The sequence below is a fragment of the Rhinichthys klamathensis genome, unplaced genomic scaffold (assembly GCF_029890125.1).
Source record: "Rhinichthys klamathensis goyatoka isolate OS25496 unplaced genomic scaffold, OSU_Roscu_1.1 h1tg000147l_1, whole genome shotgun sequence".
In the NCBI taxonomy this organism is placed as follows: Eukaryota; Metazoa; Chordata; class Actinopteri; order Cypriniformes; family Leuciscidae; genus Rhinichthys; species Rhinichthys klamathensis.
Genome location: NW_026606682.1, coordinates 642,358 through 659,902, shown reverse-complemented (window position 1 = coordinate 659,902; position 17,545 = coordinate 642,358). Strand labels below are relative to the sequence as shown.

The window sequence follows — 17,545 nt, the reverse complement described above, 5'->3', positions numbered from 1 at the left end:
TAAAAAAACATTTCATTGGGGTTTAGAGTTAAAAGTGGTGGGATGTAAATGTTCACATTTAAAATACATACAAAAACAAAAGTGTGCCAGAATGTTAGAAGACTGGGTAGTTGAATCAATGGAGAAATAAGTATTGGTGGATTTCTTGAAGAAAGGATTACAAAGTAATTAGGTGTACTGTAACTGTTATAATTAAGAAACTTGATCTAGGAATGAGGACATAGTTTATTTTTACTCTCACTTAGGTGTCTATATCAGACATTCACATAAGCTTTCATTGTTCATTTGTCACAAGCAAGTGCTGAAAATATGCTTTATTCTCCTTTAAACTTGGGGAAGGGCCATAGGAGGGGAGTGTTCTTGATGTAGTTCTGGAAAGCCGGGTCTGATCCCCATTTCTTCATAGCTTGCTTCTCAAGGATGGGGATCCCACTAACATGTCTCAGTAAGAACCAGACGAAGAGCGGAGAAACCGCACTGAGGTATTGAGGTCCACTCATGACGGAGGAAGCGGACAGGAACAGCCCTGACCATTGCAGGATCTCCCCCAAGTAGTTTGGATGTCTGCTGTATGCCCACAGTCCATGACGAATAAACTTTCCCTGCAAATACATGCAAGCTTATAAGATTAATGCCTTTGCCCCATGACATTAATTAAAATGTCACTCGCAAATAATAAGCAGGATTTCTTGTAGTGAGTGTAATTTTTGCATTACTCCCCCTGTCAGCCATTACTGCCCCAAATGCACACAGTTGGTTATGCCAATAGAGCTGTTGCAGGCTGACTCCCCCTGTCTGCCATTGTTTGGACAAACATCCCCACCCCAAATGCACATGGTTGGTAAAGCCAATATAGGAGTGCGTCTCTTAATAAGCTCCCGAGCTCATTAATCAGTATATTGTGTTCACAAATTCGGGCACTGGTAAGACAGAAAAGGATGCTGACTCACTACACAATGGGACACTGATGACTATTTCTGGCGACAAGACAACGTCCTCATTGTACAACACAACTGGTATTTATGAACAACAGCAAAGATTTATTTCTGAAATTCATTGTAATGTTATTTAAAGTATTATGAGAAATATTTTGCTTGTTACATATACGTGCAACATTTCAGCCGTGAATAAATTGTAAATGTTAGCTAGGTTATGTTCATTATCTGTCTAGCGATGTATGTTTATGATGAAATATAATTAAATAATGGTTTGTATTTTAAAAAACATCTATCGCATGTAGTTGTGAGTTGGCTCACATGATTTAATTTCGTGTTTCAGAACTTCCGTTAAGGGAACATAGTAAGCTTCGATGCTCCCTGGTTTTTACAGTGTATTGTGGGACTTTTTAGGGAGTGAAAGTTTCAGTGCCCTGAAAGGATTCTGCGATTGAGACAGCCCTTAAAATGGCCGACTGCCTGGCCAGTGCCCTGACTACTGAACTAGGGAGCTGATTAAAACGTACCCTGGCTGTTTCATCCTGCCCTTGTCTGCCCTTGGTTGGACAAACAGATAGCCCTGTTATGCCAATTTAGATGTTACAGGCTGTTTCTTTTTTTAAAGAGCACACAAATGGTTCACATTTAGTTGTTTTTTGTAAATTTAGCCCATATAAAAAATATGCCATTCTTCTCTAACCCTCTGGTTTTCCTCACTTAGGGCTCACATTTCCTCAATGGTTAAAACAGACTGAAGACAATAAACGTAAAAAATTCTAATGAAATTTTTACGATATTTTGTTTCAATAATATTTATTATTTTATATTTCATGGCACTAGACAATATTCACCTCAAAATTAGGCAGCATGTACAGGTCCTTCTAAAAAAAATTAGCATATTGTGATAAAGTTCATTATTTTCCATAATGTAATGATAAAAATTAAACTTTCATATATTTTAGATTCATTGCACACCAACTGAAATATTTTAGGTCTTTTGTTGTTTTAATACTGATGATTTTGGCATACAGCTCATGAAAACCCCAAATTCCTGTCTCAAAAAATTTGCATATCATGAAAAGGGTCTCTAAACGAGCTATTAACCTAATCATCTGAATCAACTAATTAACTCTAAACACCTGCAAAAGATTCCTGAGGCTTTTAAAAACTCCCAGCCTGTTTCATTACTCAAAACCGCAATCATGGGTAAGACTGCCGACCTGACTGCTGTCCAGAAGGCCATCATTGACACCCTCAAGCACGAGGGTAAGACAGAAAGAAATTTCTGAACAAATAGGCTGTTCCCAGAGTGCTGTATCAAGGCACCTCAGTGGGAAGTCTGTGGGAAGGAAAAAGTGTGGCAAAAAACGCTGCACAACGAGAAGAGGTGACCGGACCCTGAGGAAGATTGTGGAGAAGGACCGATTCCAGACCTTGGGGGACCTGCGGAAGCAGTGGACTGAGTCTGGAGTAGAAACATCCAGAGCCACCGTGCACAGGCGTGTGCAGGAAATGGGCTACAGGTGCCGCATTCCCCAGGTCAAGCCACTTTTGAACCAGAAACAGCGGCAGAAGCGCCTGACCTGGGCTACAGAGAAGCAGCACTGGACTGTTGCTCAGTTTTGCATGTCATTCGGAAATCAAGGTGCCAGAGTCTGGAGGAAGACTGGGGAGAAGGAAATGCCAAAATGCCTGAAGTCCAGTGTAAAGTTCCCACAGTCAGTGATGGTCTGGGGTGCCATGTCAGCTGCTGGTGTTGGTGCACTGTGTTTTGTCAAGGGCAGGGTCAATGCAGCTAGCTATCAGGAGATTTTGGAGCACTTCATGCTTCCATCTGCTGAAAAGCTTTATGGAGATGAAGATTTCATTTTTCAGCACGACCTGGCACCTGCTCACAGTGCCAAAACCACTGGTAAATGGTTTACTGACCATGGTATTACTGTGCTCAATTGGCCTGCCAGCTCTCCTGACCTGAACCCCATAGAGAATCTGTGGGATATTGTGAAGAGAAAGTTGAGAGACGCAAGACCCAACACTCTGGATGAGCTTAAGGCCGCTATCGAAGCATCCTGGGCCTCCATAACACCTCAGCAGTGCCACAGGCTGATTGCCTCCATGCCACGCCGCATTGAAGCAGTCATTTCTGCAAAAGGATTCCCGACCAAGTATTGACTATTGAGTGCATAACTGAACATAATTATTTGAAGGTTGACTTTTTTTTTTTGTATTAAAAACACTTCTTTTTATTGGTCGGATGAAATATGCTAATTTTTTTAGACAGGAATTTTGGGTTTTAATGAGCTGTATGCCAAAATCATCAGTATTAAAACAATAATAGACCTGAAATATTTCAGTTGGTGTGCAATGAATCTAAAATATATGAAAGTTTAATTTTTATCATTACATTATGGAAAATAATGAACTTTATCACAATATGCTAATTTTTTAGAAGGACCTGTATGTCTATATATATTAAAACAAATACAAGAAGTTTTTTTATAGAATTATTATATTATTTTCAATTAATACAGTATTTAAGTAAAAATATAGCAACGGTATTAGAAAAAAGGCAGATTAGTGCCATCTGCTGGAAGAAATAAATAAAATCATATGTAATACCATTGTGTAACCACTAGATGCCTGTATAGCCAATATATAGGGCTGTGCTTTTCCCAGTTGCTAATAAGAATAATTTCAGACATAATTACATTATTTTATTATGTTTGCATTTGGATATATATTTAGACATTCTCAAAGACTATTTTGTTGCTGATGTGTAGATTGCACCCCAAAAAATTGTTCATGTTTACATTTTTTTGTGTATTCTCATGGCAAGTGCCACAAAAGTCACCAAGATTTGTATAATTCCGATAATGTAAAATTTTTTCAAAAACTATTTTCTTTTGGTTCATTATGACCAAAGACAACCAGAGGGTTAAGAACAACCAGTTTGATCCAGTTTGTAATCTGTCAAGAGTGCAGGTCTCATAAAACTGTAGTTATGTTAAAATATATTTTTATGATATGAATTATATGATTTACATGTCATTAGCTTTCACAACTGAGTAGTCTTATCAGCCTATTATTATCAGTGCAAGTTATTACTCACAGCATTATCTGGATCACTCTTAAAATTCCACTTCTGCTGGTCGGCAATGGCCTCTGTAGCAAAACCCAGCCCCCATATTCCCCAACCGATGTAGTCACGTGGGCCAAGGGGCTGGTCTCTTCTCTCACTGTTTAGAATTAGGGTGGGCAAGAGGGTAACAAATACCCACAGAGCTGGAAAGAAGGAGAAAAAACAAGTTTCAATCTATTACTCAGTCTATTACGCTTCTGGGTTTAGTAGAATTTCTTTTTAGAGTTACTTTCCTAGTTCTTTTTTTTTGTGACATTATTTTAGTGTGATGTTTAAAGATTAGACAAGTATGGCCTACTATGCAAATAATAAATAATGTAATAGAATAGATGCACAATAATTTACATCCACTTATTTGATTCAAAATAGAATAGAATAGAGATATAGGATGGAATAGATTGAATGATTGATCATCATTATGTGATATAAAACAGAACAGTATAGAATAGGTGCAAAACTTCTCCTTATGTGATTCATAATATAATTACTTTCCTAGTTGTCTCTTTTTGTTTTGATAAGGATTGGACACGTATGGCCAACTTCAGCCATCAATTAGCAGTAACTATGCAAATAATCAATAGCCTTAGTTGAAATACCTTGCATGGTCCAGTACACAAAGAATGTCCCAGGGCTGTCTCTGACATTGTTAAACCTCCGGTCTTGTCCTTCCTTTAAGATTCTAAGAAAGAGAAATGTCCCAAGTCTGCAGGACAAGGCCCAATCTGTTACTTATTGACTTATTAACCAGACCTTAATATATACTTTAATACAACATGAAGCTGGACTGACTTCCCTTTTATTAACGCTGTTAAAGCAACCAGACTCCAATCCAATCTATCCATCTATCTTACCTCAGTCCCCAGGCAGTAACAAGTCCAGTTTGTACGTTCTGTCTAAGGTGTCCATTTCCGCCCCATACACGACTCAGATGAGCCAGCAATATATAGGTACCAGATCCTACAAAACAACAAAATGAATTTGTGGTTAAACTGATAAGGCATTCAATATCCCTCCAGATATGGGCAGAGCAGCCAGTCACCTGTGTCCGTCCATTTTAAAAGTGAGGCGTGTTCACTGAATATTTTACCAATGAACATAGAGACAATTGGTAGCAAAGTTCAAGGATTCTCAAGAGCACACTTCTCAAAGAGAAAGAAAGAGGGAATAGCACTCAGGAACCTGGGTTTGAAAGACTGAAATGGTTGGATAATTTTTGTACTCCATTAAAAAGAAATGCATATTGAATGCTGACAGGTAAGTAGAAGCTATTGTTTTGTTTTTGTTTTATGTAGAAAATAAGAATTTGCATTACTACATGGATAATCATATCCTAATGTTCTCAAGATATGATCACTTTCTATATGCAATGAATACAATTATAATCAGTATAACTGTCAAAATTCTTAATATATGCTGTATAAAACATTACTGTTGTGTTGAAAATTATGATAGTTTGTGTGATAATGTATTTTAAAATCTATACAGAAGTTTAAAATGTATTTTTCCACTGTTAATATAACTGATTTTCGAGGTCTATGCATACGTTTTAATTTAAAAAAAAATTAAAATAGCATAATTATATTATTGCACATGAAGTTATTTATATAAAAGATCACATATCCGAGTTAACGTCGTTATTTTTTCCCCATCCGTTTTTGACAAGTCCCGCCTCTAGCTGAATGATTGACAGTGACGTATCCATAGTTTGGCCAATCAAGCGACGACTACTCTGTAGAGTAATTTGTCTGATTGGTTAAAAGGACGGCTTGTCGAAATACGGGAGGGGGAAATCATGCGCTTTCATTAAGCTGGTTTAAGATCGTGTCTTGTGGGTGGAGACGTATTTATGGTGGTTTCACAACACCTAATTGTAGTTTAGATAACCACCGTCTCATAATACATTTTGATAACAACCTATTTTTCATAATAAACAAGTAAAAACAAGTTGCGACCCAACGAAACACATGATACAACACACATACGAAATACCATATAGGCGTGTGCAATCTAATGCATAAACATTAAGCAGCAAATATTATATTACTATATCAAGATCGTGATTACTACGCCTTTTGGATAAATCATTTACCTGCCAAGTCGTAAAACTTTTCAGTTTTGAGAGTAGACGCTAGTGCCCATCCGACCCACTGAACGGCCAGGTCGATGGCTGCACATTTGGCCAACGTGCTTCCCATGATCATCTCCAGCTGGTTCAGAAGCAGCAATGTTGCGAACTTGAGCTCAAACATACAACCCTATAGAAAAAAATACGGCAGAGCAAAGTTCATAACATACACACTTGGAAGAGGAGGAGTGGCCAATGCTGATTCTGTGCGTATGGTGGCTTATGGGAACTGTAGTTTGAGAATATCTACAATGCTTTTTATGTATTAGGTACTGCTTGAATAGAATAGAATAGAATATAATAGAATATAATAGAATAGAATAGAATAGAATAGAATAGAAATACCCATAATGGACCCATAATAGAATAGTAGCCTAGAACAGAACACAATATAAAACAATAGACATGCAAAATTTTACTTCCACTTATTTGATTCAGAATAGAATAGAACAAGTTGAATGTTTGATCTTCATTATGTTATATGAAATACAATAGAATAGTATAAAATAGGTGCAAATGTGACAAACTTCTACATATCTCTTTTATACAGTTAGCACTTTTTACAATATAGATTGTTTCTAAGCAGCTTCAAAGTAATAAACAGGAAAATAATGGTGTTAATGCTGCAAAATTCATTCATTTTGAAACAACTTCAATTTTAGCTGTGAAGCAGCTCTAAAGAAGATAATAGTGTCATTATTCAGCTCAGTTCAATATAATATAATATAATATAATACAATATAATATAATATAATATAATATAATATAATATAATATAATATAATATAATATAATTTCAATGTTCTGACTCCACTAGTGGGCCCTTACATCAAATACCCATTCACATGAAATATGACTCAGGGGCCTCCAAAGTGCTCAAGTCACAACCTGAAAGATAAGAAATTTATGACTTATGACTGTAAAAAAACAAAACAAGAGAAGGTGTGTTTAGGCTCAGACAGAATACAGGCGAAGGACACCAAGTCAACTGTCTTTTGCTCTAAAAAGTTCATTTTATTCTCCAGGGTTGGCCATTTAATTTGAAGGGCTATTGAAACATTATTCCAGATTGAATACAAGTGAAGAACATGGCAGAAAGCAAGGCCAGCATCAGCTCAAAAGGAGGGGCCAATGTGCTTGCTAAACAGGTGCAGAAAAAATTCAGCCGGGCACAGGAGAAGGTACGTGGCTGGAATCATAAAACACAGTAGAGTTAAGAGAGCCGGTGTGCTTTCCAATGCTGTCAGTCTTCCTGTTTGAGAGCGCAGAAACTTTAGTGTTATCTTGATCCAGTAATCGATTCAGTCACATGACATGGGAGTAGCTGGCACAAGTTGCTTTATCTACTCCATCAATAAGAACCAATACAAACATGCAGCTTCCTTCTCTGCTTATTCCCAGAATTGTTTTAATTTGTCTGCCTGACCAAGTCACCATTTACTTTTCTGTTTTCACCTGTTAAACCCTTCATATCTTGTCATCTCAAAACTGATTGTTGGTGAAGTCAGATGAATAGGTCTTAGGATCTAAAACTCTAAGGAAGCTTTTTTTTCTTTGTCAGTGTGAGCTTATCAATATTTTAAGGATCAGGTGTAACATCCATTGCATAGCTGGCAGTATACTTGGAGAATACCCTTGTCAAGGCTGTCAGGTGTTTGTAGGCACGTTGTAATATGTGATCCCTTTGCAGGTTTTGCAGAGACTTGGCAAATCTGAGGAGACCAAAGATGAGCACTTTGAGCAGTGTGTGATGAACCTCCAATTTCAACAGGTATAGGCTACATTACATCTACTGTATCCAAAGTAACAGCTTTGAAGATCAAAAGTTGACCTCATTTTTCCTTGTGGTTTCTATTGCAGAGCGACGGATACAGAATATACAAGGACCTTAAAGCGTACCTCAACGCTGTCACAGGTTGGCTCTTTACTGTGAGACTCGTGCAGGAGATAAGCTTAAACAGGAATACTGACATGTTTTATTGTGCTTGATGTTTAACAGTAATGAAGGATGCTTCAGGTCGACTGTTTCAGTCCTTGTTTGATGCCTATGACGATAAATGGGATGGTGTAGAAGATCTTGGGGAAGTTGTGGAGGTAAGTCTCAGAGACCACACTGTAAGAAAAAAATTCTGTAGAAAAACTGATATGGCTGGTATAGGCTACATTTCTGCCAGGACATTGTCAGTTAAAGGGATAATTAACCCCAAAATGAAAATTCTGTTATTAATTACTCACCCTCATGTCGTTCCAAACCCGTTATACTTTCGTTCATCTTTGGAACACAAACAAAGATCTTTTTGATCGTTTCCATTGGCAGCTACGCAACTGACACTTTGGCGCTTCAAAACGTTCATTAAAAGATCGTAAAACGAATATGAATATGAGCGGCCGGTTTAGTCCAAATTTTCTGAAGAGACGTGATCGCTTTATATGATGAACAGATTGCATTTATGCTTTTATTACAAATGTGGCTCTCTGTGTTCCAAAGGGAGAAGAGCTTCTGTGGAAAGATTATGAGTCCAAGCTGCATGATCAGGCATTAATCACTATGGAGTCTTACATGAGCCAGTTTCCAGATGTCAGGGTAAAAACGGCTGCCTGACATATTGGCGCATACATCTCACACAAAGCTCTCAATATTTTCTTTTTCTTTTTAAATGAGCAGTTTCGTCTGTCAACTATTTTTCTTCATGATTCAGGAAAGAGTGGCCAAGCGAAACAGGAAACTCGTAGACTATGATTCTGCTCGTCATCACCTGACAGGGATGCAGAATGCTAAAAAGAAGGATGATATCAAAATTGGAAAGGTAAGCCTATTTTATGACCGACATTGAGCAACAGTCACTCAGTAAGTTTGTTTGTAACCTTACAGATAAGCTCTAACCTTCCAATCATGTTCTTTACTTCCAAACATGACATAACTAGCATCATACTGACATGATTTATGAAGACCAGATGTATGGGACTTTCCTTTGTGCTGTTGTTTTAAGGCAGAGGACGAGATGAATGCAGCCAAGGTGATATTTGAGGACATGAACAGGGAGCTGAAGATGGAACTGCCTATTCTATCTGACACGTGAGTTTTGGAGTTGTTTTTATAGTGCACAGATGGAACTTGTTCAAATGTTAATTCATTAAACAAATGAAATATCATAAAGATTTTGAATGGCTATAAATTATATGGTTTCGCTTTATTTTACAGTACATGCACTTACTGTACGTCTACTTACCAAAGAAAGTACTTGTTAATAAATTCAGGGTTAGTTTTTATTACCCAGTTATTGTAATTACTACAATACATAATATGTACACGGGGAACAGGACTGTAATATAAAGTGTTACCGCCTGCTCAATTTATGGTCAGTATAGCCTATATATAGATATATTAATTCATTTTAGATGAGAAAAATGAATTCATTTTTTTTTTTACATCTACAAACTGAAACTTGGCCAATTTGTTCTGCATTCTATAGTCGTATTGGTTGCTATGTCACAGTCTTCCAAGCCATTTGCAACCTCAGAGACATCTTCTACAAGGAAATTACCAAGGTAAACCAAAAGTAAAAAAATACAGCTTGAATCAATGAACAGTGATTCCTCATGATCTGCAACTACTTTTTGTTTTGTTTTGTTTCTTGCCCTAGAACAACGAGGTTCTACAGACTGTGATGAAAGAGCTGAGCATCCAACATCCAGACAAGAGCTTTGTCGTGAAGAATTTGAACCGGTATAAGGCTTTATAGGCTGTTCTTCAATACATATTTTTTAAATAAACAAGTTAAATATCAGTAAGACTTTTTGCAGTAAGACTTTAGCTGGCAAATCTAGTACAAATGACTCTCTTTGTTTCATTTTAAGCTCAGGTTCCTTGAAAAGAAGGTCCTTTAGAGACACGTTGTCTCCCAGATCACTTAAAAGCTTTTATGATATGCACAAGGGTTACAGCCCCAGGGACTCTCTCAGGTAAAATCATCATTTCAATTTCTCTTTGCCTTGCAGATTTAAAAAGTTGGGAACTAATGCCATCTGCTGGTGAATGTGCATGATTAGTTATATAAAAGAAGAGTTACAACATTTATTTTTAAATCAAAAGTCAAATTACACAAATACTTGTTTACTAGCAGTGGTTTTGTTTGTTTATTTGTTTGATACAATATCACTTGTCCAAAATAATAATTTAGTATATTTTTTAACCTTTCCCATTATTGCAGAATGAATGTTTTGTGGCTCATAATAGTTTTACTATTTGAGTTTAGCTATATATACATTTAAACAGCCTATATTCAGGTATTTATTAGTTCCCTATGTGACAACTTAACCCATTTAACTTGGCATGTTTACACCAAAAAAAAAAGTTTGTATCTTTTTAACTGGGCAATAACAATGTAAATGATTTAAAATCTGTTGCCAAAACTTTATATTGACTTATGACAACTAGCCCCGGTCTACCTGTATATACATTACTGCACGCATAACATAAATGAATAGGATATCTGTTTTCAAGATGCAAACCAACATAATTCTCCATACATTTGCTATTACAGGAGAGGCAACTCATCCAGTTTTAGGTCTGACAGACCAGCATATGGGTCATACAGCCCCAGCCCTCTACCCCTTTATGAGAACGTCTCTGGTGCAAAAGGCGGCCCTATAAGATTAGACGATACAGAGGACGAGCCACAGGTGGATGACACCAGCACCTCTGAAGATAAACCAGTGTTAGAAGACAAGAAAGCCGAAAAGAAAGAGTCCTCGCAAGCCTCAAGTCAAGATGGACGGGGGGATACGCCAAATGAGGAGGAGTCTTCTGAGGAGGACAGTGATGAGAGCAACTCGAGTCCCGCCGAATGCTCCAAGATCAAAGATCAAAAATCATCTGAGAAGGTGGAGAATGATGGGCCTTCTGGTGTGGAGAATGGAATAGCTCGTGACCCTAAATCAGATGTGAAAGAAACTGATGCTTCAAGCTATGTGAGTTCTGTAACCCTAAACATACATTCCATTCTGAATGTATAGCTGTTATATTCATTCCTCAAAGAAACATAACAATGTAAATCAAAAAGAGGTGTGATTTTTATTTATCTGACCTGTTTCAAGGCTGTAAACAAGGGTGACCATCCGTCAGGAGAGGTGAAGGAAGGAACGAAAACAGAAGCCCCTAAATAGCAGACAAAAGGTCAGTAAAATGTGAGAGCACTTACATCTCACACTCATGTTGTGATTATGTGTTTCATTTAATCCATATGAGCAAATGGCTTAATGTGTATTTCATTTCAAATTCATATGTTTACAGAAAAGACGCGTTGTTTGTTGGAAATACACTGGAATTGGACAGCAAATTCACAACATAAGAGAGGATTTCCAAATGCTGTACTGACTTGGATAAAAAAAAAAATTCCATCCCTGATCTTTTGAGATATGTTTTTTCAGAGAAATGTTTAAATTCTGGGTTTTAATTCAAGTACAGTTTCTTTTAGAATATAATAACTTTCCTGTTTTGTCTTTTATCCTTCACATGTGGTGTTCCTTCTTATGGATTTTAATGTTTTTAGATATAGCTATTACTCTTTATATGACATCCATTTATCTAATCGACAAATGATCACAGGAAACAATGGAAATGTTTATAATGTACTACTTGACAATCAACCCAAAACTATTACTAAAAATTAACTTACCACTCGCCTATTGTTTTTTTTTTTCATTGTTTTTTTTTCATTACACACTCAAGCAATTAAACTAATGATCCAAATCCCCGTTCTTTATTTTTCAGAGGTTAGTCTAGCATGCTGGTGTGGTTGCTGGTTAATATTAGTCATTTCGTGGAATGCGACCATTGTTTGATTCTTCACGGGAGCGGGCAGGAGGAAACGCTTGTGAACGCGCACAAGCTCATCTCGTTTCCGCGAATCGGCTCTTTTGAACTATTTGTTTCAAAGAACCTGTTTATAAACGAGTCAACGGTTCTTTTACTTCGTGACGCAATTACGTCACCTGGTGGCATGTTACGCACTCAAACGTCCCAATAAAAGTATACTATGTAGTTTATTGGTTTTTTTTTTATATTACATTTTATTAGTGAGGTTTTTAAATCCACTTTCACGAGTCTCAGCTATGATAGGCTATTAGAAAACGGCATATTTCATTTTAGAAACTGAACATATTTTTCATTTACATTCGGCCTATTAAAACTACTAAAATTCATTTAGTCACAAAAATGTTTCTGCATGTTTTAATAAATAATAAAACTAAACAAAAAGCAATCAGTCCCGACGTTACGGACATTTTACAGTCTATGGTTCGAATTCGGTTAAATGAGTCAGGTATGGTTATTGACTCGAGACAAGCTCAGAAAAGATTCGACTCAAAAGAATGATTCATGCAAAATCGGGCATCGCTCAGTGAGCGTGTGTGGTGGCTTTACGCTGTTCTACTTTGAAAAGAACGCAGTCTACTTTTCATTATTTATCAGTCTGAAGTTTAACTTTTATCACCGTGATCGCCATCTTTAACTGAAAAGTAGTTCATCCGCGACTTTGACACTCAAGCACTCAGGTAAGTTTTATTTTGTTCCTGTTGGGCTGAAAGTAGATCTGACGGTCTCAAATGGCTGAACAGCTGTTCAATTATTTTTAAGAGTTTTGCAGCTTTTTAAAGTGATCGTTCACAGTGTGAGAGGGGTTTTCCGACTACCATCGATAAAATAACATAATTAGTTTTAGGTTGTCTCTACAAACACACTGTTCCTTTGAGTATTTGGCGACCCCAGTAACGTTACCTCTAGCTTTGTGTTTACTGTGCCTAAGTTACATCACGACGAGATCCTTTTAAAAATAAGCGTCGTGTGTTTCGGAACCCTACAAGATTTGTAACAAGGAAAGTTAAATTTAAATTAAATTTAGGAAGTGAGACTTGTGACTGCTGCTACAGCATTTATTTATAACAGAAGGGCGGTTCCATAAAATGGGTGATATTGTGTACATTATATATGTGTGTATAAATATAAGATAAATAATGAAGAGCTAATTCAGGTAATTCAACCTTTAATGTTTGTTTATATTAGGCCTAGACATTTTCCTAACTACATCTAAAAATGATTTTTTGACTTTCCTCATTGTCTCCAGCCTTGTGTTTCCAACTTTTACTCACACACACTCACACGTTGTTTTCAAGTTTTATAGGGACTTTCCATATTGATTTTTATACTGTATAAACTATCTCCTTACACTAATCCGACTCCTAAACCTACCCATCACAGAAAACTGAATAAAAAATATCACTTATATGATTTATAAGTCCTCATGGGGACCAAAAAATGTCCCCGCAAGGATTTCAGATATTACCATCTTTATGGGGATATTTTGCCCCCACAATGTAGGGTTTACCAGGCCACAGACACCGGTTTCATTATGGTGACATTACAAAGATGTAATGATCTTTATACTGTATACACACACACACCATGTTTTATGGGGCTTTCTTTGTGCAGTTTTACATTTTCAAAAACATCATTTAGTATGATGACTTATAAGCTGTATTCCTCATAGGGACCAAAAAAAGTAAAGAATACAGCTATGGTGCGCACTCAAAATTCAAAATCCTTTTAGTCACTTTATTTCACTTTTTTTAAAGGGGGAATACACACTGAAGAAGGCCTGCAAGCTGAAACGAAAAATGTGAAATAAAGTGACTAAAAGGATTTCAAATTTTTAGTGTGTATCATAGCTGTATTCTTGAAGTAATTAAATAGATTTACGACACCAAAACAGGATACAATGTATGAGACGAGAGAGCACGGTGTAAACGACTCTGGACCAAAAAAATGTCCCCAAGGATTTCAGGTATTGCCATCATTGTGGCGACATTTTGTCCCCATAACATAAGGGGATATATGAACCACACACACATACACAGTCATTGTATCTCTGTATATTTTAGTTGACAGTGTATTCTTGAAGTTGGATTTTTTCATCAATGTTTTGAAAGTAATCGACTATTCAATAAATAAAACACCTTGTCATAATGACATTGTCATCCTTTTAACAAGTGAACTTCCAAGGACGATGTATCCTCTTTATCAATTAATTTAAACATTTCGTGTAGTGAAACGGCGTTGGCATTTGAGAAGTCAAAATGTGTTTTTGAACAACATTTGCAATGTCGGTTTCATCTTTCATTTAAAAAAAGACATAATTTTGGTCCAACATAAACAATGTACCTGAAAAATCACTATCAAACTAGAAAAGGCACCTGTTCTGTGGAACGTCCCTGAACCTGTGATGTATAGTTGTAGAATTATTTTGAAAAATGGGTTGACGCAAGTCTTTGAAAAGTACTTTGACCCAAGAAGTCCAAATGTAGAAAGATCAAGTCCCCAAACTCTTATGGGTCAGCGTCCCTCACTTCAGTCAGTGTCAGTAGACCTTAATGTACTTACTGTACAGGTTGTTGAGTGATGCGTCTGTCTCACAACCCAGTGATGTTTGTCCACATTTAATAGTTATTGTATAAATGAGGTTTACTCAATAAGTCATATGACTGTTTCACAGTCACAGGCGATACTAAAAGTGTAATTGTTGACACAAGTCTTTATTTTGCTCCACACAGGTGTCCGTTCCGATACAAGTATGACTTTCACCACGGCTAGCATTGTACCTAGTGGTAAGTTGGGCACCATGTCTTCTAATATAAAGAGCACACTATAATAAGTTTCCCTCACAGGCTTTGGGTGTGTCACTCATATCAAACAATGTATCAAACAGTTTACTAGCCTAGTCTAGTGCAACATAATCTGTCTTGGTACGAACACAATTTATTTAACATATACGTAATACATGTACACATTTCAATCCTGGCCTCATTTGGTGTAGTGAAGCATTAAATAAAATCTACGCACAGTTAAAGCCTAACATCGTGCCATGATTTTTTTTTCTCTCCTAATCTGATTACTCCTCAACAATGCTTATCATGTTCTCCAGCTGAAATGGTTGTAATTCCACATTTTAGTGCATTTAATCTTGACATACAGGTTTTGTGTCGTCTTCAGTGTTTTTGTTTTTTTCACAGTGACAGATGTTGCAGCAAATACTACAGCTGCTACTGCTACACCACAAACAGACTCGACTGTAATAGGAGGTAAATGTCTGCCAGTCTATCAGTCTAGTTTATACTATAGGACACGTCAGTGCAGATCATGATATTAGACTAAAGCCACTGAATCATATTGTGTTGGACACTCCTAGAAAGCTTTTGTGGGGACGGTTTCAGATTTGTAAGGTATTGTTCAATGAGGCTACATATTATATATATATATATATATTATGAATGCTATGAGACTATTATTATTGTAATATATTTTTAAATGTAATTTATTCCTGTGATGAAAAAGCTGAATTTACAGCATCATTACTCCAGTCTTCAGTGTCACATGATCCTTCAGAAATCATTCTAATATGCTGATTTGCTGCTTAAGAAACATTTCATATTATTATGCTGCTTAATATTATTGTGGAAACCGTGACACTTTTTCTCAGGATTCTTTGCTGAACAAAGTAAAACAAAACAAAAAACAGCATTCATTTGAAATATAAAAGTTTTGTAACATTATAAATGACTTTACTGTCACTTTTGATCAATTGAATGCGTCCTTGTGAAATAAAAGGGTAAAAAAAAAAACTGACCCCAAACTGTGTGTGTTTACATTCAATAACTGAATTTTGTTTATTTTGAAAGTTTGAAGTTTGATTTCCAAATTCGGGAAAAATTATCTTTATGCCTTTTAGATAATAATAAAAAAACCATTAAAAACACTTTCAAAATATCTTGTTTTTGATTATTTTGGGCTTTTTCTTTTCTCACTTTATTATTTTTGAGAGTAATATATCTTCATTTGTTCTATTGTCCACTTTTCTTCTAGTGGTAATTGCCCTGATCCTGGTGACCCTCGCTCTCTGTGGATTCCTGTTGTACCGATACCTGTGCCACAGTAAGGGTGTTTACAGAACCGCAGGTGAGCCGGCACCAGGAGTAGACCCAGAACAGGTCTACAACGACACCGTCACAGACAACAAGAAGGAATACTTCATCTGAACTGCTTAGCATCAGAGGGATTCAACCAATGATCTGGCTAAAAATGCATGGATTGCTCCAGACATCTAAATAGTCAATGTAGAGAGGTTTATATGCAAGGACATATGGGACATAAGCCACTAGTCTGTGCTGTGAGGAAGAATGTTTAGTTGAACGGATACTGTTTGAGTTTGAGTTCAGTTTGAGCCAGAAGTAAAACGAGCCGTTTATTCATGATGTCAATAAGCTCACCATCGATTTTGGTATGGTAAAGTTACTCTCAGTTACTGGGACAATCTTTTTTTTTTTTTTTCTGTAAAATTGTTATGCCTGTATATAGTTTATAGTCCAATCCAAACTGTGTATTCGCTACTTCAGCAGAAATTACACAAAAGTTACATATGCATGAGTTATAATTGGAATTATTTATCAGGTATTATTAGAACTCTGCTTACATAAGTGGTAAATGCTAAACATTAGAGGCACCATACAAACTTGATTTTGAGTCACAAGTCACTTAGTGTTCATTTGTGGCTTTTCAAAGTTCCTTTTTCCCTTTTACCATTTAGCCTGGCTTTTTATTATTTATTAATGGCGGCATTTTTAGATGGAGTTTTTTTAAATTTATGTTTTATAATTCAAGTTGTGTTTTTGTTACAAAGCCATGCTGTAACGGTGCCAAATATAATTATCTCTTTCATTATTTGTAAAACAGACAGATGCTGATCATAATGTCAAACACATGATACTGTATATTTTTTTGTGCAGGGTTACAGTTGTATCTTAAGAAAATGAATGTAATTTATATTGGATTCTGAGTCATCTTTTTTTTTTATTGCACTATCAATACGTTACTGTGGTTATTGATGATAACACCATGTCAAATACAAGTGGCATGTTAGTTCAAATTTGCTAGTACAATAAGATTTCATTTGTCTACAAGAAATCAATTTCCATGCAACTATTTTCTACAATATTTAAGCCTCTGGATTGTAATTTACAACAATAATCAATTTCCAAGATCTATATCCGGTCTTGCTTTGGACTAAATGTGAATTTCAAGAGATTGAACATTTAGTCAAACATTTGTTGTAATCAATCTGGAGATAAACCTCCACATAAACCAGTCAGCAGGCAAAAATTTCAACACCAAACGGTGAAAGACATATTACAACACAGATGGTCAAAATTCAAAATAGCTTTTATTCTAAATTTTGTTTTATACTTAAGGTTTAGTATAAAAAAAGTTAAGTGCACCACATTTTTCACTGGAGATCA

At 36.2% G+C, this 17,545-nt stretch overlaps 2 protein-coding genes across 4 annotated transcripts; one reads left to right on the top strand and one right to left on the bottom strand.

Moving 5' to 3' along the window:
- Positions 1–239: 239 nt before the first annotated feature.
- Positions 240–6,388, bottom strand: si:ch211-210c8.6 (uncharacterized). Its single transcript, XM_056257917.1, has 5 exons — positions 6,164–6,388; positions 4,926–5,031; positions 4,671–4,777; positions 4,045–4,217; positions 240–602 (listed from the first exon to the last, which is right to left on the bottom strand). Exons 1-5 carry the CDS (start codon positions 6,321–6,323, stop codon positions 315–317), a joined length of 834 nt encoding a protein of 277 aa, XP_056113892.1. The 5' UTR covers positions 6,324–6,388; the 3' UTR covers positions 240–314.
- bin2a (bridging integrator 2a) lies at positions 5,174–11,882 on the top strand. Of its 3 annotated transcripts, none has more exons than XM_056257915.1 (14): positions 5,174–5,328; positions 7,225–7,380; positions 7,890–7,970; positions 8,060–8,114; positions 8,199–8,293; positions 8,688–8,783; positions 8,899–9,006; positions 9,190–9,275; positions 9,673–9,748; positions 9,844–9,926; positions 10,058–10,162; positions 10,744–11,170; positions 11,309–11,375; positions 11,493–11,882. In XM_056257915.1, the coding sequence occupies exons 2-13, from the start codon at positions 7,288–7,290 to the stop codon at positions 11,363–11,365; spliced, it is 1,362 nt and encodes a 453-aa protein (XP_056113890.1). In that variant the 5' UTR covers positions 5,174–5,328; positions 7,225–7,287; the 3' UTR covers positions 11,366–11,375; positions 11,493–11,882. The 3 variants fall into 3 exon arrangements, with proteins under 3 accessions (XP_056113890.1, XP_056113889.1, XP_056113887.1); XM_056257914.1 differs by having other exon boundaries at positions 5,175–5,328; positions 7,268–7,380; positions 11,297–11,375; XM_056257912.1 differs by having other exon boundaries at positions 5,176–5,328; positions 11,297–11,375.
- Positions 11,883–17,545: the final 5,663 nt, after the last annotated feature.

Bases quoted from the DNA above. Each gene is read 5' to 3' on its own strand.
- si:ch211-210c8.6 (XM_056257917.1), bottom strand. From the start codon at position 6,323: ATGTTTGAGCTCAAGTTCGCAACATTGCTGCTTCTGAACCAGCTGGAG. The intron at 4,778-4,925 runs GTAAGATAGATG...CTTGTCCTGCAG, and splicing joins GTTACTGCCTGGGGACTGAG to ACTTGGGACATTTCTCTTTC. The intron at 4,218-4,670 runs GTATTTCAACTA...CCTTCTTTCCAG, and splicing joins TGTGTACTGGACCATGCAAG to CTCTGTGGGTATTTGTTACC.
- bin2a (XM_056257914.1), top strand. From the start codon at position 7,288: ATGGCAGAAAGCAAGGCCAGCATCAGCTCAAAAGGAGGGGCCAATGTG. The intron at 9,749-9,843 runs GTAAACCAAAAG...TTCTTGCCCTAG, and splicing joins TCTACAAGGAAATTACCAAG to AACAACGAGGTTCTACAGAC. The intron at 10,163-10,743 runs GTAAAATCATCA...TTGCTATTACAG, and splicing joins AGCCCCAGGGACTCTCTCAG to GAGAGGCAACTCATCCAGTT.